The 26,331-nt window shown below is 46.3% G+C and overlaps 1 protein-coding gene across 1 annotated transcript; it reads left to right on the top strand.

Annotated features, from left to right (window-relative positions):
* HSD17B2 (hydroxysteroid 17-beta dehydrogenase 2) lies at positions 1 to 26,331 on the top strand. Its single transcript, XM_006122663.4, has 5 exons — positions 1 to 431; positions 13,228 to 13,440; positions 14,089 to 14,274; positions 18,378 to 18,515; positions 23,881 to 26,331. The coding sequence occupies exons 1-5, from the start codon at positions 119 to 121 to the stop codon at positions 24,237 to 24,239; spliced, it is 1,209 nt and encodes a 402-aa protein (XP_006122725.3). The 5' UTR covers positions 1 to 118; the 3' UTR covers positions 24,240 to 26,331.

The raw sequence follows: 26,331 nt of genomic DNA, 5'->3' as shown, positions 1-26,331 counted from the left end.
ATTTCTTACTTTAAGATCCTAAAACAATTCTCCTCTCCCTGCCCCACCCCCTCACCCAGTTCATATAAAACTCACTCCGCCTTTAGCAACACCTTGCTATGCTGTTGTCTGTTAGTGCATGAATATCTGCCTTCTCTCTAGGAAAATGGACACTTACATCTCTAAAGCTGACCCTTCTATCTTGCTCTGCTTGGGTGTGACTGCAGCATTTGGAATAATCACCTTTTACAGAGCCAAGAAGAACCAGGTGCAGAAAAAGTATATATTTGGTCAAGGTTTCCTCCTGCTACTTTTATTGGGAATATTCTGTTTTGCCACACTGAAAAGTTATGTAAGTTTAACCCTGTTGCCTGTGGCATGTCTCATCTATTACATTTACTTACCCGTTCAAATAATGTTACCTGTGGACAAGAAAGCTGTATTGATCACAGGTAAGAGGGAACATGCAAAGTTTGGTAAGCCAAATCTGCCCCTTTCACAGATATGCTATATAAATTTGTGTAATCTTAAAGGTTATTTGCTAAATATCTTGTCTTTTTTTTTCTTTTTATTAATTATCCTAGTGTTTTTTCCAGGTTATTAAATGTTCTGAAATCATGTAGGAAAACATTCTTTGTGCTCATTTTATTATTATGATTATTTATGGCTTTTTTATCTTGAAAAAAATGGAAGATAAGTTTTTCAAGATGCACTGCTAGTTTCTTTAACATTTATTAGTGAAATGCATATTATGTTCCTTATAATTGTTTAATATTTTAGAACTAAGATTTCAATGAGTAGGTGCATTTTACATTTTATCCTAATGCAATGCCTTAGTTTTACTTTGGAGAAATATTTTTTTTACCATGCACATGTGCACAATTATTTTTGACTTATGCATTTAAAAAGACTTAGTACCAAAGAATATCCAAAAAACTGATTCAATACAGTAAAATATTATACACATCCAACTTATACATTATTTGTCCATCTTTACAAAGTTATTAATGAATGAGAGATTTTCCTAGCAGTGGAAGTTCTTAAGTATCATGTGCTCATCTATGTTTTGCTCATGTATGAACTACCTATGACATGTTCTCTCTCATCTGCTTTTTGCTAAAAGATTTTATTTTGTTGTTTAAATATTTCAGTGTACTGTTTTATCTGGAGCAATTTGCTGCTGCTCATTTGCTTTACTAGCTTCCCCCCCTACTTTTTCTACCTGAAAGGGTGGATTGAATTTGCGTTGTAAAGCTGATTTATTTGGCTGAGAGTTTATACAGAAACTTGGAAAGTAATTTAGTTTGGATTGGCAAATGTTATTACTGAGATGAAAAAAGACAAATGATAAAACAACATCAGCAGCTAGGTCACGTCTATTCTTGTAGCTCGGCCAAGTTCTATCTGCTGCATCCAGTCATGGTTCATTTGTAGTGGTGTACGAAATGAGGATGGATGTGAGCGGTGGGTGAACAGGGAATACATGATTGTGAGTGAACGCACAAACCTGAATTTGATTATCCATAGCAATACTCTAGGTTTACACTGTGGACTCTGGAGAGTTTCTTTTCTCTTTTCTTTCTTTCAATATCTTTTGCAAGATGTTTAGATTTTGCCATTTCTTAATAAAAACCTGTCAGTTTCTTAGGGGGTATCTACACCAGATTGTGTGGCTTAATCAGTTGTGCTGCAGCTGATTATATTTCATTGACTCAAGTTCCATCCACCTTCAGTTAGTTAAAGAGTTGCCTTTGCATACACACTGGGCCTGCCTATAAGTCAACAAAAGTACAGCCTGTACTCTTTGACCTAGAAGGAAGTTCTACTGCTGACTAGCATGTAATCAGTTGAAACCAGGACTTATCCCCAACACATTTCTATGTTAAGTTATGCCAATTGTTGGCGCTCCAGTGATTGAAGCAATTTTGTGTGGAAATGCAAGTTCTGTCCAATTGATTTCAGTGTTGCTTTCTCCAATGTAGATGAGATTCAGTTTTAATGATATATGCTGTGTTTCTCTTCACCTTTCCCCCCCAAATTGTTGTGGAATCTTGCTGTAAACTCTTGTCACATTCCACTCTGGAGATGGCAGCATTGCCGTGGAGGAGGAAGTGATCTTTGTGCATATTTTAATCCTAGTCTTCACCACATCCTCTGGCAAGGAGTTCCACAGGTCGACGGAGCGCTGAGTGAAGAAAAACTTCCTTTTGTTTGTTTTAAACCTGCTGCCCATTAATTTCATTTGGTGACACCTAGTTCTTATATCATGGGAATAAGTAAATAACTTTTCCTTATTCACTTTTTCCACACCAGTCATGATTTTATAGATCTCTATCATATCCCCCCTTAGTCTCCTCATTTCTAAGATGAAAAGTCCAGGTCTTTTTATCTCTCTTCGTAAGAGATTCTATAGCTTGAAGGACTTCTGAAGATTCTATAGCTTGAAGGACTTCCAGACCCAAGTACATGCCACAATTCTCTGAAATGAGTGACAGAGATGCAAATGCTGTAAAATGCCTGAGAGGATGCTATGAAATAGTTGAGGAAGAGACAGCTTTATGTTTTGTGGGATGAATTTGTTGGGCACGTGCAACATTTTCCTCTTCAATCAGCCTTTGTAGGGTAAAGCATACTAATGGTCAGATTAATGGCAGATTCTCCAGCTCTTGATGGCTTCCGTTAAGGAGTGGATGATGCCTTTCTGGAAGATATGCTTTAGTGAAGCCCAAGTCATTGGGCCCCAAACAGGGGCAGCCGGGTGAAATTCTATGGTCAGATTAGTTGACGTAATGGTCCCTTCTGGCCTTAAAATTGATGTCCAGAACTATTACTTTAAAGGGAGCAGGGTTGGCCGCAAATCAGGTTTGTATGAGAGAGAGGTAGATTGGCTGGATGTGAGAGAAGGGCCTACCAATCCGATGCAAGTAAATGAAATGTTGCATTTACTCCTTGTCACTGCTAAACCTGTCTGCTTTCACCAACCCCTGGCCCTTTCCCTCCTTAAGGTTGTGCTATAAATGGAGTTAAGCACAGATCTCTGTCTTGTATGTTCTCACTTAACAGGCAGGGCAGAGGAGAGGGCAGGTGGAGCATTCAGCACAGAAATGGGATTTTATTTCAACAAAACCCACCTCACCTTAATGAGACCTGCAACCTTTTTCATGTTTGCCCAGTGGGGATTCCAAGAGTGCATTGTTCTGGCATGTCAGAGCTATAGATAGCAATTGTCAGGAAAATTCTGGTGCTGTTCAGGAAAGTACAGATTTCATGGGGCTGATTCAGTAATGAATGTATTTGCATGCTAAATAACTCCTTCAGTCTGGCTAATGAGGCCATTCAGTGAATACTGGTACATTTAACTCAATTTGCAATTAATCTTTGTGTTCACATTTCAGGAACAATGCTCAATTTGGTTTTAGTGGCTAGGAGACATATGTAACCCATAAAGGATGTGCTGAATGTGCTTTAATAATGCTTGGGTCTGCAGTCAAAACGTCCATTGATTCAGGATTTTTGCAACAGTAAGGACTGCTGGGCGGGGTCCAACAACAACACATAATAGTTTTACCCTGTGCAGTGCTTTATAGAGCTTAAGTATCATTACCCCACAGTGAGGTTGGTAAGTAAGGAGTATGGGCCTTGTTTAACACATGAGTAAACTGAGGCAGGAAGTTAAATTACTTTTCCATGGCCACAGAAAGAGTTAATGTCATGACTCGGATTAGGGCCCAGGAGTGCTAGTTTGTAGGCCTGTGTTAAGACATCTAAGCCATACAGCATAGTGTATTTGGATGTCAGGAGTCTCTACCTAATGAATTTCCATTACATGAACTAGCCAGTTGCTAGTGTAATGTCCTTAATTTCAGTGTATGCAAGAGCTTCTTTGGAGTACATAGGGTGCAGATGTCTAGCCATGCTGTTTAATGCACTGCTGGAAGGATACAAATCCATTATGGGAAGAGCGCACTACAAAACCCCATACAGAACAGAATAATAAAGAAGCATGGTATGACTTAACAATCTCTCTCTTCCTTACACATTCAGTTCTGAGACTCAGTGTTACAGCGTGTCATGGCCCCTCCCGCTGTGGCCGCAGTTCCTTCTAGCTGAGCTCCTCCTGAACCATTTCCCAGGAATCTCCCTGAAAAGATGAGGGAGGACAGTGCTTCGCGCATGGTGAAGGGTCAAACAAGAGGGCCCATTTGGCAGGAAGGGGAGGAGCCAGTATCTTAACAAGGCACGTCCAATTCCAACCCCCTCCCGCCTGTGAATACATTGAGCTCCTAGAGAGGTGAGAGATTGGTGAATGCATTCATGCGGTCACCAACCAGTTGATCACAATCGACTGGTCGATCCTGGGGAGTCTCCCGGTCGATCATAATCTCTGTTGGTGGAGCGGGGTTGTCACTAAGGCAGGCTTCCTGCTGGTCTTGGCCCCACACTGCCAGCCCATTCCCAGAAGTGGCCAGTGTGGCCCTATGGGCCCGGGAGTGTGGAGGGGGGGAGGAACAGGAGTCTCAATGCACTGCTCCAGCCTCAAGCACCATCCCCCGCAGCTCACATTGGCCAGGAAGGGTGAACGGTGGCCAATGGGAGCAGAGGGGGTGGTGCTAGCAGAGAGGGACAGCATGCGGTGCCATTTGCTCCCCCCCGCAGGGCCAGAGGGGCATGTTGGCCCCTTCCATGAGAGGCATGGGGCTGGGACAGACACGGAGGCTGCCTCAGCCTCACTGTGCTGCTGACTGGGAGCCATTGGCCATTAAGTGCTGCCTGACAGGAGGCCACACACCAACCTCCAACCCCCTCCTGTAGCCAGCCCTCCATACCCTCTCCTGCACCCCAACCCACTGTCTCACCCCCTGAATCCCCTCTTAGAGCCAGCACCCCATATTTCTTCTTTCACTCTAAACCCCCTCCTGCACCCTGATCCCCACCCCAGATCTTAACCCTCTCTCAGAGCCAGCACCCAATATTCCCACCTGCACCCTGAACCCCTTCCTGTACGTCAAACACCTGCCCTGCTCTGACCCCCATCTCAGAACCAGCACCTCGCACCTGCTTCTGCACCCCAACCTCCTGCCCCAGCCCTGTGAAAGTGAGGGAAAGGGGGGGGGGATGGAGTGAGCAGGGTGCGGCTTTGGGGAAGGGGCTGGGTCTTGGGGAAGGGGCAGAGTGGATCTTGGGTTGCCCTTACATTCAGAAAGAGCTCTTGGGCATAAAAAGGTTGGAGGCCACTTTTGTATGGTGAGTGGAGCCACACAGCTGTCACCAAGCGAGAAGCAGTCAAACAAATTAACGTAAGGGGCGTCTGCTGGACACAATCCCAGGGTTTTTCCTAAATGTGGGTATGTCTACACTACCACCCTAGTTCGAACTAGGGTGGTTAATGTAGTCAATTGAAGTTGCAAATGAAGCCCGGGATTTAAATAACCTGGGCTTCATTTGCATCTTGCCGGGCACCACCATTTTTAAATCCCCGGTAGTTCAGACTTCGTGCCCGCGGCTACACGTGGCACGGAGTAGGTAGTTCGAATTAGAGGTGTAGCGGTAGTAGGTAGTAGGTAGTTCGAATTAGAGGTGTAACGGTAGTTCAAATTAGAAAGCCTAATTCGAACTACCTACTCCATGCCGCGTGTAGCCGTGGGCACGGAGTCCGAACTACCGGGGATTTAAAAATGGCGGCGCCCGGCAAGATGCAAATGAAGCCCGGGATCTTTAAATCCCGGGCTTCATTTGCAACTTTGATTGACTACATTAACCTCCCTAGTTCGATCTAGGGTGGTAGTGTAGACATACCCAGAGGTACTACCTAGACTGGAACACAGTGCTCAGAGTCTGTGTTTTTTAAAGTAGGGGTGGGCGGTTAAGGGGGATGTGGAATTTATCTCACAACTTGGTCTATTTTACAGATAGAAGTTTTTCTTCACAAGCGTTTTTGTGAGTCTCATGGATCAAGAGGTGGGCTCCCTTGCAGGCTGAGAAACCTCTTGCCTCTTTTCAGTTTGGTGGCGGAACGTGCCTGGAGGAGCTGGCTTCAGCTCATAGAGTTTCGGATTGTATTTTGCATAACGTAACCTCGCTTGGCTCAAAAGTAATTCTGCAGAATGATTTCTTTGAGCCCCCAGAGTACTTTGTATGATTGTCTGTTTCCACTGAGATTTCAAGACCTGCAAAGGCAAATATCTCTTAGGGTTTGCCTTGTTTATTTCAGGGAAAAGCTTTGCTATAACCAAGATTTCAATCTGAACGCTCTCTTGCATGGAAGCCATTCGGCTTTTTCATTCTGCTTCTCTAGCGTGTTGAGTCAAACCCTAACAGTGCAGGCGACCTGCACAAAATGAGCAGATGCCATCATCTCCAGAGCCTGACCGTCTGAGAGACATTCTCCCCGAGGCCTGGTCTGCACTATGAAGTTAGGTTGTCATATGTGTATACGCACAATACTGAGCTCCTTCCACCCACCTAAAGAGTGTATAAAGTCGACTTCCATATTCCACCTCTGTGAGAGGCATAGTACTTCAGTCAACATCTGTGTGTTGCCATAGGGATGTGTAGACATCGTGCTGTGTAATTTGAAGGGATCATCCATTAGGCGGTGTCCCAGAGGGCTCTGTTATTACCGCTCTGGAGAGCAGTACCAAATGCATTTCTTCCAGGTACACAGGAAACAGCCGCTCCCCTATTAAAGCCCTGGGAAATTTTGAATCCATATCCTGTTGGATCGTCATGGAGAGCTCACCAGCACAGCTGACCATGAATGCCCAGGGCCATGAACACGCCCCAGCATGGAGCACACAGGAGATACTGGATCTGATTCCTATGCGGGGACAAGAGTCTGTTCAGACAGAGCTCCGAACCAGCAGAAGAAATACAAATATCTATGCTAAAATCTCACCGGCCATGCGGGACAAGTACACCAAGGACACAAGAGTGCCTGATGAAAATAAAGAAGTTTAGGCAAGTGTACCAGAGGACAGGAAGGGGAATCAGAGCCACAGATAGGCCAGTTCTATGAGGAGTTGCATGCGATTTTAGGCATTGACCACACTACTCCGCCAAAACTCTCCATGGCTACCTCCTAGGCAACAACGAGGAGGACATTATTGGCCAGGAAGAGGAGGAGGAGGAGAATGTACAGCAGGCAAGCAGAGGATCTCTTTAACCTGACGGCCACAAACTTTTTAACACTGGAAACTTTCCCTTCACAGGAGCAGTTGGTGGTGGAGTGTGAAGCTGGGAAAAGCACCTCTGGTGAAGAAAACATTTTTCAATCAAACCGTCCAGGTCAAATGCAATTATTTGTAATGTTTAGTCTGAAGTTAAAAAACTGGGATAGTAGTTAGTGACGACCACTCTAGCCACGCCGAGCATGCTCTCCGAAAAAGACTGCTTATGTGCTTGGGGTGGGATTAGGAATTGTCCATGGAGATCTGGGGGAACGTCTTGTGGAGTCAGCCTGCAATTCTTTGCAGAAGGTTTCTGGGAAGGACTGCCCTGGGACACTTTCCTACGCTGCTCCGCTGTTAACTCTGCCAGCAACATTGCAGCACACGGACAGGGTCTGTACCCAGACACATGCAGCATCTGCTCTGCTACACTCAGGGGAGTGATACTGCATAAGGCTACCTAGGAGAAATGGGGGAAGTTTAATAAGTGCTAGTCCTGGAGGCTGCAAGCAATTTGATAAGTAACCGGCCCCTGTTTGCTGATCAAAAAACACGTTTTCCCTGGTGTGCCCTGTCTGGGTTTGGGAGGGATTGCCCAGGACCCCAGGCCGTGCCTCCTGTTTCAGTCCTTGTCACCCCAACCCAGTTCTGCTTCTTTTAAACAAGCAAACTTTTTAACACAGGGCTTGATGTTGCTGTGCTAAGGTAGAAACCATTAAAAACTGCAGCAAAAGACTTCATCCTCTCCTTGTGGGCTTACTTATCATGGCTCTGACACCAGACTGATAGTTGCAGGAACCAGTGGTTTTGCTTGTTTGTTGCTTGCCGGGAAGTGCTTGCCGGCTGCTTTTAAAAAAAATATAATTTAACCTTTCACCTCAAACCATGTATACACTGTCAATGCTGCCCTGGTGCTTTGCATTCTTTGCCCTGAAACTTTGTTCATGGGAGTATCCTCCACACTGGACCAGAGACTTCCCAGATTAAAAGGTGGAAAAAGAAGATAGAGGAGGGCATGTTCAGTGGGTCAATGAATGTCTCTGAGACTGGCAAGACCAAGCTCAGTGCATGGTGCATTTCACAATGACCAAGAGGACAGGAGAGCAGACAGTGAACACGAATGTGTCATGCAGGACAAGATGGTGTGGATTATGAGGGAGCAAACGGATATAAAGAGGTGTTTGGCTGAGGTTCAGAAAAGACAGCTGGATGCTAGAGTCCTGCTATACCCTATTCTGAACCTACTATCCTCATCAACAAGTTCCACATCCTCCTCCTTTCCCAGATATTTTTGAATGTGGGGTGGGGGAAGCTTTGGTATCCTTTGTACTCACTTATGGGGGCGGATACAAGGAACAGAAGACGCCAATTCATCATCTTTGATTGTGATTGCAGTGCAACTGTAAGCAGCCCGTCCTTGTTTTTCCCCCCACCCCACAGTTTTATGAGCCTCTTAGCCCCAGGTTAGCTTTACTTTTCTTTGCTGATTCTCATCAGTGTTTATGACCATAATACAATTAATGGTTTGAGAATAAAAGGCTCTTTATTCAGTCAGCACACTGTGGTTAGCAGGGGTTTAGTTTACAGGGCAGTACATGCAATCAAGGAGGCAGCTTGGTAAGGAACAACACCAATAAGTGGGTCATTGATTAAACTGGTTTTCGAACCTCATGAAGATGCAATGCTCCTCGATAGTCTCTTCTTATTGGCTTGGTATATGGCTGTTCAAAATTGTCTGCCAGGCAACCTACTTCAACCCCTCACACCACTGGAAACTTTTCTCCTTTAGTTTCACAGATATTATGCAGAACACAGCAAACAGCAACAGACAACAGGAATCTTGCTTTCTAACTTACAAAGCAAACAGCGTCAGCATGCTTTTAAATGTCCAAAGGCACATTCCACCATGATTCTGCACTGGTTCAGCCTATGGCTGAACTGCTCCTTACGGCAGTGCAGGTTGCCTGGACCTGCTTCATGAACCACAAGAGCAAAGAGTAGGATGGGTCCTGAAGGATAATGATTGGTATTTTAACATCACCAAAAGTAATTTTGCTTTCTGAAAAGAAAGTTCCTTCTTGAGGATTTCTGAACGGACCGGAGTTCCTAAAGATGTGCACATCGTGAAGCTTTATCAGTCATCCCATGCTGATGTTGGTGAAACTACCCTTGTGATCCACTAGCACTTGTAAACATGATTAAGAAATACTCCTTGTGATTTATGTACTCTTTGGCACAGTGGTCTGGTGCCAAGATAGAGATATATGTTCTGGTTATTGCCCCACTGAAGTTAGGTAACCCTATCATGGCACATCTATCTACTATGTCCTGCCCATTTTTCAGAGTCACTAACCTTCTTAGCAGAAGTCTGTTGGATCACAGCAGCCCACATGGGAGATTTACCCACTACAAATTGATTTCCCACTGGCTGGTAACAGTCTGAGGTTGTAGATAGAGATATTGCTACTCACTTCTCAATTGTCAGCACAGGTCTCAGTTCGGTATGGCTGGGGAAAGCTTATTGCACTGTTACATGAAAGTGGTCTTACTCATTTGAAAGTTCTGCTACCACTGATCCTCATCCCATAGCTGTGTGACTCTGCAGTCCCGCCAGTCAGTGCATGTTTCCCAAAAGTCACGTTCCACCCTGTCAAGGTGCGTGACTATTGCCAACATCTGCAAAGTGCTCCTGTCCCTGGCTACCAGCATGGCTGTTTGCAGGTCATCACATTGTTCTGCCTGGTGGCTCCTTCTGCAAATACCACAGGATATGATGCGAGGGAGTTACAATGCTTGCAAGAACAGTGTACAGCTGAGAAGGATCCATGCTTGCCGGGCTATAGTGTCTCCATGCTTAACTCAGGTTTAGTTTAAAAAGGCACGAACAAGGCTTGGATTGTTTGCTATTGATTTCAAGGAATGGCAGAGGTAAGTGAATTTATGGGAGTCTAACACCATGTATACATAGACACCAGTGAAAACGAGGTATTGCAAGCTCATGCCAACATTCCAATCCGTGCCACGCACTGTGGGATAGCTACCCACAGTGCATCACTCCACAAGTCAATGCAAGCCCTGCTAGTGAGGATGTGCTCCGCTGACCGAATGTACATCGTGGGAGCATGCAGAATTGACTTGCTTAAACCAGAGGCTCAATGCTGACTTAAATAAAATCAACATAATTTGTGTAGACATACCCTCAGTCTCTCAGCTAAGCTTCCTTGGATGCATAAAGACTAGGTTTGCATAGGCAGTCTCCAAGTTCCCACAGATGCTTCCCTTATAGCTGTACCTAACTTCCTTAAACTTAGTCTTGGAATGATTAGATTGTTTTTATCAGTAAAGGTACGTCTAGACTGCAAGGCTATTTCGGGATACCAAGGGATACACGTCCAAGGATCGCGTCCTCTATTTTGAAATAAAATTTTTGAAATAATGGATGCATTATTTTGACATCCCTGTAAACCTCATTCCACGAGAAATAAGGGATGTCTCGAAATAGCACTTTATTTCGAAATTTGGCACTGTGTAGACACGCCAAATTTCGAAATAGCCTATTTTGAAATAAAATCGAAATATCTTATTTCGATTTTAGAGTGCAGTCTAGACATACCTTCAATGTCACTAAACATCAATTCTATAGCACAAACACAAACTAGCAAAGAATATTTTCATCAGTAATCAAAATTTGCAGTTAGGTGAAGTACAAAGCATGCTGTTTGAGAATGTAGGGTTTGATTTAAGGATCTTTGATTTGGTATATTTCCATGTGATGTTGACAGTTTATATTTGAATGGTTATAAAGGTTTAGTTTGCTGCATCTCGATGTACACAGTCATTAAGTAATTGTCTGAGTCACATAATTTCCTGCAACTGTGAAATTTTTGTACAGATTCTTAAATCTAAAAAAATGCTCGGAAATGAACAGCTGTTATCCATGAAAACTGTTAAAAAAAATAAAATGTGAATTCTGCCAGGCCTACTGACATTGTAGTAGCAGACTTACCCAGCATTGTCGGGTTCCTTCAGGGCAGGGCCTTGGGGATGTGGGTGGGGGTGCAGGAGGCTGGAGGCCAGAGACCAGTTGATCCCCCTGCCTGCCAAGGGCCTGTTATCTTCCTCTTGCAGGACTCCCCTCCCCCAGCCCACCAAAGGCCTGTTGTCTCCCCCTGTAACCAGGTCGGTCGTTCAGGGGTCCTGGGGCACCCCCAGTTGGCGAGCCCGGGCTGCAATGGGTCCTGAGCTGCCCCTGTTCCCAGCCTCTACCTCGCCGCTCCCACAGTCCTCTCTCTGCAGTTGGCTCCCACCGAGCTCGCTACTCCACCGTCCACTCCAGTCGTCCCCAGGATCGCCGGGCCCCCGGCCCCCAACTGTCCGCCCGGCGACCGCTGCCGTCCCGGGACCGCACCGTCCCGTCCTGCTCCTCCCTGGTCCGGCTGTCCGCCTTGGGTGCTGGGATTCGGGCTCTGGGTGCCGCACTGCCTCCTGTGGAGTCTCTGGCGTGCCCTGCGGAGGAGGCTGAGAGCAGAAAGTCCCCTGCTCTCCCCAGTCCTCCCCCCCACCTGTTCCTCCCACCGCCCTTTTGAATTTCCCGCTCGGCGTCCGGCCCGCCCCTCCGTTGGCCGCCCCGCCGCCCCGAGGTCCTAGTGCCCGCCGGCTATCACCCGGGCCACCCTGTGCATGCGCACTGGCCGCGCCGGTTTCCCCCGGCTCCTCTGCCTGTGCCGCCGCACCGCGCCGGACTCCCGGCGCCAGCTGATTGGCCGCATGGAGTGCGGGGCCTTGGCTCCGGGGGCCGAGAGTTACACCCCCCCAAACTTCCCCAGCCCTCCAGGGTCCAGTGGTGGCCCATCAATACAGGTGAACTAGGTGGTCACCTAGGGTGCCAAGATAAATGGCCGTTGAGGGCTTTGGAGGTGGGGGCGCCAATCGCGCATTTTGCCTAGGGCACAAGTTGCCGGTAGCTCATCTAGGGCCGCTCCTGCCAGGGTCCTGTTGTCTCCCTCCTCTGGATCCTCCCCCATCACTGTGGCCAACGGCCAGGATGGAGGGCAAGGTATTTGGGGAAGTGGGGCTACTTACTGATGAACTGGCACACCAAAACTCTGACCTTGCTGTAAGTAAGGAGCAGAGGAAGTTGCATTCCAAATTTGGTAACTGTTTAGAAGTTTGGGTACGTCTATACAGCAGCATTATTTTGGAATAATGGATGTCCTTATCTACACACAAGCAGTTATTGGTTTGCGTCTACACACAAGCAGTTATTGGTTTGCGTCTACACACAAGCAGTTATTTAGTCAAAATGTTGAAATATTGTCAAGCTGGAAGACTGCTTACTTCGACTCCTGTAACCCTCATTGTACGGGGATTAAGGGAAATTGGGGGAAGAGTGCTCTATCTTGAAATAAGTGCTGTGTAAACGTGCCAGAATTTGAAATAAGCTATTTCAACTTATGCTCTGCAATTAGCATAGCTCAAGTTGCGTAGCTTATTTTGAGTTTAACCCTGCTGTGTAGATGTATCCTTCTAGTGGTCCACAAAGAGTCTGCTTTATAAAGATCTGATACCCGGCCAGCTCTTGGATGTGTTCATGGTTTTCCTAGGAATCATTCTTAATAGATGAGGAAGAGCTGGGGGAAAGTTTCTTGTCTTTTTCCCCCCCCAAAACCGCACAGATTTAAGTTAACCCAAAAGTAATTTGTGCCAAAGTCATTGTTTTTTCCCCAAAACAAACAACAATAATAAAAGCCCAATATATAATATTTCATTTTGAAATTTACTTCAAATTGTATGCTAATTTTATTTTGAAGGATTTAAAAAAACCTGAAACAAAACCAAATGTCTCTTTTTTTGATTGAACAAAATGTTTCTTTTGACCAAGACAGATGTTTGTTAACTTACTGGTTGAATGAAAAGTAAAAGAAAAAATCAGATTGACTCTCAACAATTATTTTCCCATAACAGTCAGTGAACCAAAAAACCGCTCAAAGAACAACAACAACAAACATTTTCACAGTTCTGTTTAGGAAGATGTTTTCACATTTAATTTTGCCTAATTTTTTTCTGATTGTGGTGCTATCAGGAAGCGATTCCGGCATCGGACATGAATTGGCGAAGTACCTTGATAACTTAGGATTTGTTGTGTTTGCTGGTGTCCTGAATAAAAACGGACCTGGAGCTGAAAAATTAAAAAGGAGCTGTTCCCAGAGACTTTGTGTCCTGCAGATGGATATAACTAGCTCAGAACAAATTAAAGAAGCCTATCTACAAATTTCAGAGATGGTGCAGAACACAGGTATGGCTGACATTTTACATACCTGCTTGCAAGGAGCTTCCAATGCAGCAATGTTTGTTTGCAAATGTGTCCTTCTGGGTGTGGGAATTTGTGTTCTGCATTTCCCCTTTCTGTGCCTATGACCAGTCAGGATATTTATGGTGCTATCTGGATGAAACTTTTGCTTTATAGAGCACTCCAAAAACAAGATCCTTGGCAAATGGCAGCAGTGTGCCAGCTAACAGAAGCAAGTGAGTCAACAGGAGGAAAGCAATGTGTATCTAAAATTGCCCAGCTTCCTAACTTTGTTCTGGGTTGGGCCATCCAGACTAGAAGCTGGCATTTTAACAAGCATTCTTCTTTTTAGAGACACTATATTTGCTTACCTTCTTTGGCTGGGACTCCAGAACAGTAACGTACATTTCCCTTTAATAGATAAATTCATGGAGGTTAGATCCATCAATACTTATTAGCCAGGATGGGTACGAATGGTGTCTCTAGCCTCTGTTTATCAGAGGCTGGGAATGGGTGACAGCAGAGGGATCACTTGATGATTCCCTGTTCTGTTCACTCTCTCTGGGGCATTTGGCATTGGCCACTGTTGGAAGACAGGATATTGGTCAGGATGGGCCTGACCCAGTATGGCTGTTCTTATGTTCTCTTCTTCAGGTTTATGGGGTGTGGTTAACAACGCAGGAGTCCTGGGGTTTCCTGGAGATGGTGAGCTACTACCCATGAGCATGTACAAGCAGTGTATGGAGGTGAATTTCTTTGGGCCTGTAGAGGTCACCAAAATGTTCCTACCATTACTTCGGAAATCCAAAGGAAGGCTCATTAATATCTCCAGTATGGCAGGTGAGTTAAACTAATGTTCCAAGTGGAGCATGCTGTACCAATAATGATTTATAATGTACCTGAAGTAAATACTGAGCAAGGTGTGGGCCAGTTTATCTCTGATAATTCTACGAAGTCCATAGTTGCTTATTATTTGATTATCTATAGCCTCAATGACTTGTCCTGTGACTGCCTCCCATAACCAGCCCTTGAAGAAGAATAGTTTTATAGGGATAAAAACTGTGGAGTTCTAGAGGAATTAATTCTTATTCCATAGAAACTAATATATTAATCTAGCATGCCTCGATCTGGATGTGATAGGTAGAAAATCCCCAGCAGGAGAACAACCAAGTGTTGGCAGGGATACAAAAATAGGTCTGGAACCAGGAGCATGGGGGGTATGGCAGCAACCCCTGGCTTGAATTGCTTTTCCATTATATAGAGGGTTTACAATTTGGATCAATGACTCACAGCACCCCTAAAATTGTTCTAGCACCCCACGGCACATAGAAACTTGAGGGACACACAGAGCAAAGCACCCCAGAAGTTTTGAGCAGAAGGGAGGGACAAATTTTCATAATGGGTGTTTTCCTGTCTAACTATGGGACCCGCATGCTCAGAGAAAGCTAGCTGACCTAGAAATGGAAAGCAGTGCCATGATTATGTAGAGGAAAGATCCTGGGCATCTGAGAGGACTTGGCCCAACGAACTGTAGAAGTGTGAACGCTAAGAACCAGAGTGATCAGGAAACTGAGGCAGGGAAACGTGTATTGGGGTATTGATGATTTTGTCTAGATCTATATTAAATAAGGAGTAAGCATGTCCTATGGAGAGTTTTTGTATCTGTTGGCTTTCACTTGCATGCCACTGAACAGTTAGACTCTGAGGGTATGTCTAGACTGCGGAGTTTTTGTGGGATCCCAGAGGTATCCCAGAAAAACTCTGCTGTGTCCAGGGAACACATCTTCTCTTCTGCTTTTTTTGCAGCAGAGCAGATGCGCTCTTTCAGGAACCCTATCTTCCTCATTCTATGAGGAAGAAGGGCTCTTCTGAAAGAGAAGGTTTTTCCAAAATTTGGCCCAGTGTAGATAGGACAAATTTTGGAAAAGCCTCTTATAGAATCATAGAACTATAGAGCTGGAAGAGAACTCAGGAGGGCGTCAAGTCCAGCCCCCTGCCCAAGGCAGGACCCATATCAACTAAATCAACCCAGCCAGGGCTTTGTCAAGCCGAGATTTAAAAGTATCAGAAAAAGGTAGGCAAATTGTGGAGTGCAATTTGCGTACCTTTTTCCGATACAAGTTTGTAGTCTAGACATAGCCTGAGTGTCCACACAGACAGAATTCTGAGAGAGGGTGTATTTACGTGATGGAGAACTCTGAGAGGCCTGCTGTAGTCCTAAGGACGAGCAATTGGACTGCAGGATTGCGATGGTCCCCAAATGCCACGTAACTGGTAAGTGTCTATTCAGAGGGTTTCTGTCTATAACTGTGTTGAAGTCTGCTCATGCAGAATAGTCTGTTAACAATTTAAGGCCTGAATTATTTTTTTTAAATCAGAAAGATTTCAGTTCCCTTTGAGGGATCTATTTTTATCCCCCTCCTCTGACCTTTTCCACATTTGTGAATATAGACTTGGAAATCCACATCAGGGTTATCGTCCCCTTCACTAATTTGAGCAATTACTATTGGCTTATGCAAATTTTAAATGCGCTGGCATAAATTTGGAGACATGACATGACAAAGGATCTGTATTTCGACTGGCTGGCTCCCCCTGAAGTAAATGGCAAATACGCATGGACTCCAGTCTGAGCAAACTCAGCTGCCCATATTCTGGGTGACAGCCTGGCTCTATTAAGTCAATGAGAATTTTGCCAGGAGGGAGAAAAATTTTTCTCCTTGACTTCTGATGATAGAACAAGAAGCAATGGGCTTACATTGCAGCAAGGGAGGTTTAGGTTGGACACAAGGAAAAACTTCATAATTGTCAAGGTGGTTAAATACTGGAATAAATTGCCTTCGGAGATCGTGGAATCTCCACTGGAGATATTTAAGAGTGGGTTAGATAGACATCTGAGCACTAAGTTGGTGCTTCGTCCTGCTGTGAGGGCAGGGGACTGGATGTGATGACCTCTCGAGCCACGTTCCCTCTAAACTGTGTGGTAGCACAGTTTAGTCAGTCAGCTCCTTGTACTGAGCCCCGAGCCTCCGACTGGGTGGGGCTGATTAATCACCCGTGATATTGTGCTGCCCCGCAGCTTAGAGGGAATCCTGCTCTTGAGGGCCCTTCCATTTCTAGTATTCTATGATTCTATGATTTCATCCTCTTGTGCATCCTAACTGAGGGTATGTCTACACTACCCCCCTAGTTCGAACTAGTGGGGTAATGTATGCATACCGAACTTGCTAATGAAGCCCGGGATTTGAATTTCCCGGGCTTCATTAGCATAAAGCCGGCGCCGCCATTTTTAAAAGCCGGCTAGTGCGAACCCCGTGCCGCGCGGCTACACGCGGCACGGACTAGATAGTTCGGATTAGGCTTCCTAATCGGAACTATCTGTACACCTCGTTCCACGAGGTGGAAGCCTAATCCGAACTATCTAGTCCGTGCCGTGTGTAGCCGCGCGGACGGGGTTCGCACTAGCCGGCTTTTAAAAATGGCGGCGCCGGCTTTATGCTAATGAAGCCCGGGAAATTCAAATCCCGGGCTTCATTAGCAAGTTCGGTATGCATACATTACCCCACTAGTTCGAACTAGGGGGGTAGTGTAGTCATACCCTCAGTTACCTAAGATGTATATACTCCCTCAGCAAACTAATGAAAAAAGTCAATATTTCTGCGTGAAGGTAGGTTTGTTTTCAGGTCGTGTTTTCTTACATATGAAACCTTAGAATTTTGAGGGAAGTGAAGGAAAAGTGAAGGGAACAGTTCATTGAGCATTTTAAAACCAACTGTTCTAAAGTGGGTGATCACCTAAATGTATGTTCTCCTGGAAACAGGAGCAACAATAGGAGCTGGCAGTCAGTAGAGGTGTTAGGACTCTTAGATGCAGGATCCCAAGCTTCCAGAAGAGTCTGGTTTGATGAAGACAAGTTAAAGGATTGCAGTATTGGCTTGTTTATTATCAAGTGATTGTTACTGTTGGAAGGAGGGGGAACCACCACCTCTCTCATTGATAAAGGAGAGAAAATCTGTATGAGCTTTTTTTGCACACAACGGACATGTCCACACTGCTTGTTTTTGCGCAAAAATGATTGGAAGAGACTATGCAAATGAAGAGCAAGAAAATGCTAATAAGCACTTCATTTGCATTGTCTCTTCCATAAAAAAACAGTGTAGACGTAGCCTTCCAGAACAGCTGGAAGAATCTCATTATGTGTCTTGGTGGGGAAAGAGTCCACTCCAACTAGCGTTAACTCTGACCTTGAAGGAAAGGAATGCTTTGATTCAAGAAAGAAGGAGGTAATGTCAGTTCACAGAAGACAGGAGTTGACTAGACTGTCTTTAAAACAAAGACTCTCTGCTTTTATTTGCAGTTAACACATGTCTTTGGCCACTGCAGTAAGAAATTGGGTAGAAATTTTGTTGAAACCATCTAGCAACCCTACTTGACACATCTGTGATTTAATAACTGTGGTAACTGAACGCCGACATAAATTAAGTCGACACAATTCTGTAGCATCGACATGGCCTACAGCTGGAACTGAGACTGTGTCATTCGTGGCTGATCTGCATGACAGTGACTTCAAAGCCACTGCCTTTATTCACCCTTTTAAAAAAACAGCAGAATAAAACCCTGCCCCTTAATTATTAACACTCTACAATGTTGCCTGCCTGATTTCCCTTTCTGAACACAGCAGCCATTGTGATTCTCTCGGCCTTGCATTCCAAAATGCAGTCCAATGTTGAAAGGTGACAGGTGGCCAGGTGTGACTGTGGCTGCAGTTGCTTGGTGCGACTGCCATTTTAGGATTTTTGGGGGGCCAGAAACAAATGAGCCCCTGGACATCTTGCCTGGACCCTCAGTGAGAGCGGTGTAATTTTGGATCATTCTTTTTCATTATGGAGCTAACGTAGCCCAGAAAGCACTGGATTCAAACGTGGTCATGTTTATGTTGCTCCTAGGATGCATTCCGTTGGCACGGTTTGCTGCGTATGGCTCATCGAAAGCAGCCCTCTCCATGTTTTCTGGAGTCATGAGGCAGGAGCTCACCCAATGGGGAGTTAAAGTCGCTGCAGTTCATCCGACGGGCTTCAGAACATGTAGGTATTTGACTTTTCAGGAGTTGTCCTTCCATTGGATTGCTCCCTATCGACCAGCATTCTCAAGTGAAAATCATGGTTGATTCTCAGCAGCCACCGTTACTTCCTCTCCTTTACTTCCGTTACTCAAAGTAAGTGCCAGCTTTCTTAAGGGAATTTAAAATCCTCCAACCAACCTCCCCCCTACAAAGGTAGTGAGGGATTTATTGATTCCAAGCAACCAACCTATAATGATCTTTATCAAGGAAGGACTGAATCCCTTTCTTTGCCTTTCCCGAGGAACAGAACGTACTGAATGACTAGTAGTGGCATGTCTTAGGGGCTTGTCCACCCTGCTACTTTATTGCCCTGTCACGTTCTCACTTAGGGGTGTGAAAAAACACCCCCTCCCCAAGCACAGCCAGTTACAGCGATGTGAAGTGGCAGTGTAAACAGGCTCCCAGTGCTGTTAGCTATTCCCCTCATGGAGGTAATTACCTACAATGCTGAGGAGGCCTGCCCCCAGGCAACCCTCCCCCAAGCTCATCCCCTGCTCTGCCTCTTCCTGCCCCTGCTCTCCCCTCCCGGCCCCCAAACCCCACCTCTCACTCCATCCCCACACTGCTTCTTAATGCCCCTGCTCCTTCCCGTCCCTCAAAGCCCCACCCCTCACTCTAGCCCCACACTGCTTCTTCCTGCCCCTGCTCCGCCCTCTCCTGCTCCCATTTCATGCCTTCCCTGAAGTCCCCCTCCCTGAGAGAGGTGAGGGATTACTGGAGGGTCCTGATGCGGGGAGAAGCAGGGGTTCCCCCCACTCACTGCAGTGTCAGGACCTGGAGTAACCCAGCAGCCTGCTCTGCTCCGTTGCAATCTCCCAGCTGGGTCACTCTGCTTCAGCGATGTGGCGGGAAGCAGAGAGATCCAGACTCAGCTTGCCCCCCAAAGCGATCCAGGCTGGGGCTAGGGTTGGGGCACTTTGCTTCCTCCACCGGGATGAAGTGGAGTGACCTGGCTGGGACATGGCAGAGCTTTTTGCTTTCCACAGCTGCTGCCACCCTGGTGAATGCCAGGGACCTGACCCCTGCCTGGTGCTATGACCACTCTGTCATTGTGTGCACTGAAGCACTAAGGCGGCTGTGGGTTTAAACATACAAGTATAGGCAAAGCCTATGTGTTTGTCAGCCATTCCCGATGCGGGAGGCAGTCGTTTCTCCTTTTTGGTTTTGTCTGCCTTACTAAAACGAAAAAGCAGATTTCTAGTGTGGGTCTGACTTGATTCAGGAAGCCACAAGAAGTAATTAAGAACATCCATCCTTCTCTAATCCTCTTTATCAAACTGTTTTCCTGTGTAATGAGTGGTCTGGTTCTTTAATATCTTGCATTGCTTCAAGGTGCTACTCATTTTTACTATGCCTTTCTACCTTTTTAATCCCTTCCACCCACATTCCAAAAGCCCTTACAACGCTAAATTTTTTGTTCCCTCCACCATGTTAGGGTATGTCTACACTACAGCTCTAATTCGAACTAATTTAATTCGAGTTGGGTCCATGGAGTGCTATTAGCCAGGGGGTAGGAACGGTGTCCCTGGCTTCTGTTTGTGGAAGGCTGGAGATGGACGGCACGGGACAAATCGCTTGGTCATTGTCTTCGGTCCATCCTCTCCGGGGTACCTGGTGCTGGCTGCTGTCAGCAGACAGGCTACTGGGCTAGATGGACCTTTGGTCTGACCCAGTACGGCCATTCTTATGTTCTTATGTTCTAAGCTCAGGGCTCAGGGTCGAGGGTCTCACTGGACCAACTTGATTTTCATGTAAACCTGCTCCTGGGTTCGCATGTGGCCTTTGGTGGCCAGGCTGGCAGGTATCCTGCCTTAGTCGGCCACTTTCCTGTGCCTAGTGCGGAGATTGTGGTTGTTGGAGGCCTCCCCCCAAACCTCGATGAGGTCCACGATCTCTGCACTAGACCAGGCGGGCACCCGCCTCTTGTGGCCCTGGGCAGGCTCCTGGGAGCCGCCAGCCTGGTCCTGGGAAGAGGCAGAGAGCTGGGTGGCAGCGAGTGGCTGACTCATGCTGTGCCAGGTGCAGGGTCTGCTGGCTGGGTGATGGCAGGCTTGCACCTGGCACAAGCACCGTAGCCAGACCGTGCCCCTTTAAAGGCTCCGGGGCCGGGAGGGGGGCAGAAGAGTTTCCCTGGTTTGGCCCAGAGTGGCCACCAGGGCACCCTGGGGAGGGCTAGCCTCCAACTAGTTCCAATTAAGTGGCTACACAGCCCTTAATTCGAACTACTTAATTCGAACTAGGCGTTACTCCTCGTAGAATGAGGTTTACCTAGTTCGAATTAAGTGCTCCGCTAGTTCGATTTAAATTCAAACTAGCGGTTTGTATGTGTAGCCCCTATTAAAGTTAACTCGAACTAACCGCTGTTAGTTCGAATTAACTGTGTAGTGTAGACATACCCTTAAGGCTATGTCTACACTACAGAGTTTTTCCTGGATACCTCCGGTATCCCAGAAAAATTCCGCTGCATCCAGGGAATGTGTCTGCTCTTCTGACATTTTTTGCGGAAGAGCAGACGCGTGCTTTTGGAAGACCTGTAAACCTCTTTTCACGAGGAGGAAAGGCTCTTCCGAAAGAGAAGGTTTTTTCCAAAATTTGGCCAAATCTCGGAAAAGCCACTTCCAAAAAAACAATTGGAAAAAGGTACCCAAAAAAGAAGTGTAGTGTAGACATAGCCTCCATGAGGCGCACAGATAGTTCGGAATAGGAAGCCTAGTCCGAACTATCTAGTTCGTGCCGCGTGTAGCCGCGGGCACGGAGTCCGCACTAGCGGACATTTAAAAATGGCGGCTCCCGGCAACATGCAAATGAAGCCCGGGAAATTCAAATCCCGGGCTTCATTTGCAAGTTCGTATGACTACATTAGCCACCCTAGTTCGAACTAGGGTGGTAGTGTAGACATACCCTTACATCCTAAAGCCTGCATTCCCTGTCTCTGTGGATGTGTTTAGTTCTGGTGAGGAAAACGGAAAATGAACTTCCAGTGCTCTGTCTCCAGAATCTTTTATTAGCACTAAAAATTGTGTTTTCAAAGACATTAAAAAGCAAACAGAATTGTCTGTGGTTATAAACGCCCATTAAATATATTCCATGTAAAATAACTTGGAATGGCCTGATTGAGAACGCTTTTCTGAAGGGGCAGAGGTCTAAAATTTCCTGGCTATTCCGCTTTATTTATATATGCCTTAGGTTAGCAAAGTACCAGTTTGGAAGCAAAGACAAAAAGGAGTGAAATCCCTCAACCCACACTTTGCAGTAGGCTGTCCTGTCCTGTGCTAGCAATAAGTTTTGATATTTTGAAAACCCTCAGTCTTAATATCAAACAATTAGGCCTAGCGATAGGTGTGGGGGGAGGGGCAGTTGCCCCAGGGCCTCGATATTTAAAAGGATCTGGGGCTCCAGGCCCGTACACAGGAATTTCTCTGTGTGTGTGCGTGTGTGGGGGTGCTCTTTTTTGTAAACGTAGACAGCAAAGCTGCTAACGCACCCCCCATGGTCCCTCAAGTAAGTGTGCTCTGGCTGGCCAGAGGAAGCCTGGGGCTGATTTCTGCCCCCCGCCCCGAAGCGAGGCCCAGTCCACCCCCTGGCCTTGCTCTTGGGGAGAAAGGGGAAATCAGACCCAGCCTTGCCCCGGCCAGGTAGAGCTTGAGGGAGGAAGGCTCGGGCAGTGCGTTGCCTCTGTCTTCCCCTGGCCGACCGGAGCACACTTACTTGGGGGACCATGCCAGGATGGTGCATTTGCACCCTTCACCCCCCCCCCCCCCCCCACGTATGGTCCTGGGCTCCTAGCCGCCACCACTGCTACATCCGGAGTGGTGGCAGCTGGAGCCCTGGGCCCTTTAAATCACTATCAGAGCGCTGCATGTCACGCTCTGGGAGGCTGTGAGGGCTGGAGGCAGGGACGGACACGGTCTGCTCCAGGCGGGCTGGCTGCCCCAGCTCTGCTCCTTCTGCCTGAGGCCACGCCCCTCGCTGGAGTGTGGAGCTGCCCCCCTTCCACCTTGCCCTGGGTCCCAGCATGTCTGTTGGCCACTCTGCAAAGAATGAAAGTGTTTCATACACTGTAGATGTTCAGAACAACAATAGGGAGGAAAAAAAGACCCAATGTATTTACTTACGTTGAACTGTGTTTTTTTTTTAAAGGGATAGAGAATAAGACAGAGAATATCTTCTTGCCTCTATATAAATTCATTGTATGCCCATATCTTAAATACTGCTTACAGATGTGGTTGCCTCATCTCAAAAAAGATATCGGCATTGGAAAAGGTTCAGAAGAGGGCAACAAACATGACTGGGGGCTTGGAACAGGTGCCATATGCAGAGAGATTAAAAAGACTGGGACTTTTCAGCTTAGGAAACAGGAGACTAAGAGGGGAAATGATAGAGGTCTAAAAATCATGACAGGAATGGAGAAAGTGAATAAGGAAAATTTATTTACCTGTTCCCAGAACATAAGAACTAGGGGTCACCAAATGAAATGAATAGGTAGCAAGTCTAAAACAAACAAAAGGAAGTTCTTCTTCACACCACACACAGTCAACCTGTGGAACTCCTTGCCAGAGGATGCTGTGAAGACTAGGGCTGTATCTAGACTTCACACCTTTTGCAGAAAAGGGATGCAGATTAGACACAATGCAATTGCAAATGAAGCGGGGATTTAAATCTCCCCCGCTTCATTTGTATGAACATGGCTGCTGCTTTTTTCCGGCTTGGGGCTTTGCCGGCAAAAAGCGCCAGTCTAGACGGGGATCTTTCGAAAAATAAAGCCTTTTCTGAAAGATCCCTTATTCCTCTTAAAATCAGGAATAAGGGATCTTTCAGAAAAGGCTTTATTTTCCGAAAGATCCCGTCTAGACTGGCGCTTTTTGCCGGCAAAGCCCCGAGCCGGAAGAAAGCAGCAGCCATGTTCATGCAAATGAAGCGGGGGAGATTTAAATCCCCACTGAATTTGCAATTGTGCTGTGTCTAATCTGCATCCCTTTTCCGCAAAAGGGGTGCAGTCTAGACACAGCCCCGGACTTTAACACGTTTCAAGAAAGAACTAGATAAATTCATGGAGGACAAGTCCATCAATACTCATTAGCCAAAATGGGTAGGAATGGTGTCCCTAGCCTGTCTGGAAATGGATTACAGGAGAGGGATCATCAAATGGATGATTACCTGTTTCTGCTCATTCCTTCTGGGTGATCAGGCATTGGCCACTGTCGGAAGACAGTATACTGGCTAGATGGACCTTTGGTCTGACCCAGTATGGCCGTTCTTATGTTCTTATGACTGTGAAGTTAATGTCCAAAGCCCAGATACTCATAAACTTGAGTTTGTTATTGCAGCCATTACCGGCACACCTGAGTTGTGGGCTCAGAAGAAAAACCATCTTCTGGAGAATCTCACACCAGAGCTAAAGAAAGACTACGGTGAAGACTACATTGAAGCACTGAAAAATGTCCTTCTGAACATGTCAGTTAATTGTGCCTCTGACCTCTCCCCAGTATTAGATGACATTCTCCATGCTTTATTGGCAACGAGTCCACGTGGTTCATACACTCCAGGCAAACACGCTTACCTCTCTGTTTGCATATTTTGCTATTTTCCACTCTGGCTTTATGATTTTTTCACTGCTAAGTTTCAAAGAAGCAAGAATGTTCCCAGCGCTCTCAAGGTATTTGAGGCCAAAAGCAAGAACGTCTAGGCAGAGCGCGGGACTCCATCCGCAGTTTGAATCACCCTGGGAGAGCACAGCGGGGTTCTGTGTGAAGACTGTGTTTGCCTCACTGCAATTGAGTGGGACCCTTCTGTCAAACTGCATCCCAGCTGCTGGGCCATGGGGTGGGAGGAAAATCTTGAAGCTTTTTGTATTCGTTCAGGAAAGGTGGAGGAAGGACAGCACCGGCAGCAACAGTGACGGCTTCCCCTCACACTACCTCTCACCTCCTCCCCCATCCCCAGCCTTTACCTATGGGAAGCAAGAGGTTAGTTCCAGCCTCCATGCCCAGTCCGTCTGCCTTTTTTGCTGAGTTTGCTTCATCTTGCCAGTGAAAGCCAAACACAGTGAAGCTCATATGAAGCCACATGTTCTCCTGTGTGTCCAGAGTGGTGTACGATTCCCTCCTCCTTAGCACTCTCTGAACCTGGCTTGAGGAATGGCGAGGAAGTAGGGGGCCGCATTGCGGGTACTCCCTGTGTTGGGGGGTGTATATAGCCCACACTAATGAGAAAGCTTGCCAGAGACCCTGAGTGTCAAGGCTAGCCCTGCCCCTTCAGCCCCCTCAATCATGCAAGGTAGGAAGGACACTGCAGACAGATAGGCGAGGAGCAGTATTGCCGTAAGACTGTTGGACTCCTAGAGGCACAGCTAAGAGATCTGCACTCCAACCCTACAGAGAATGCAGTGAGCTCCCAATGTAAGCTGTGCAGATTAAGCCCAGGCAGAGAGATTTCTCAGAACCTTTATGCAGGGGTATTGTTGGCAGAACTGTGGACTCCTCCCACATCTTTAGGGAGTCCTAGCAAGGGGGTACCTCCAAGGCATTGGGGCATTTGATTTGCTTTTTCTTCCCCCCATCCAGAGAGACGTAAGGCCTGCAGAGCACAGGGTCCCCGGTAAGGAAGAGAGACCTGTGCTGACGCCTCCCAGTGCAAGTAACTAGGCATGGTCAGGTTCTCCCCCCATCTGGGAGAAAAGCCCCAAGGGTCTCCCTTCCTGCTCAGGCATAAGTGATATATGTGTGTGGGGCATGAAGGGTCACGTGCCTCATAGATTTTAATTGTTGAAGCTGGGTTCCCTTACTCTGCCCCCTCTTTCCCCTGCAGGATATGGGTCTTCTTGGCTCTCAGATAGGTCAGTGGGGAGTGGGAGTCAGAGAAGGCCAGGTGGCCAGTGAAACAGGTGAGTGGGTGCAAGGGCCAATGGGGTGGCAGAAGCATGCTGCACCCAGTGAAGGGGGAAGGAGTGGTGGGTGGGAACATCCCTTTCCCAAGTCTGACTCTAAAGTCTCAAGCTAGCGCGAGAGTGTTTAAAGCCATATTGTCACGTGTCACATTTTGGAAATGAAAGTGACCATAGGTCAGACTGTTTTTCTCTTTTTCTGTTGTTCCTGTTAGGGTGTGGCTACATGGATGGTTTGCGAAGAATTGAGTAGAATTGGTTGCATGAGTAGAATTAGTTTTGGTTTTCAACAAATAATCAACTTTTGACCAAAATGGCCAAAGGTGGTTTTTTCATCACTAGTCATCCCACTTGTCTTGTGTTAAGGCGATACTGTGACTTTTACCGCAAGAGCCTATGCAAATGAAGCGCAGATTAGCATTTTCTCGTGCTTCATTTGCATACTCTCTTTCGGTCTGTTTTTGCGCTAGGGGTTTTTGCTCAAAAACAGGCAGTGTGGCCATGGCCGTATTGCACAAAAACCTCTAGCGCAAAAATGGACCGAAAGAGTATGCAAATGAAGCATGGGTAAATGCTAATCCGTGCTTCATTTGCATAGGCTCTTGTGGCAAATCTTGTAGTGTAGCCAAAGTTTCAGAATATAGTGGGGGAAAGTCTGGCTCTATTGAAAGACAAGGGGAGTTTTGGTATTGAATTCAGTGGAGCCAGACTGTAACCTAGAGATTTAAATTATGCCAAGCGCAAAGACAAGAAACCTTCACTATGTTCCAGTGAGATTTCCATACACAGAACTTTGTTTCTTAATCCTATCTCTTTATGTACGTCTTTTGAGAGGTTTTTTTTTGTATTTGTATTTGCTTTTTGGCAATAAAATAAATAAAAATAACTTCTTTTT

The sequence above is a fragment of the Pelodiscus sinensis genome, chromosome 12 (assembly GCF_049634645.1).
Source record: "Pelodiscus sinensis isolate JC-2024 chromosome 12, ASM4963464v1, whole genome shotgun sequence".
In the NCBI taxonomy this organism is placed as follows: domain Eukaryota; kingdom Metazoa; phylum Chordata; order Testudines; family Trionychidae; genus Pelodiscus; species Pelodiscus sinensis.
Note: the sequence above shows the minus strand (reverse complement) of the source record. Positions and strands in the feature narration are given on the sequence as shown.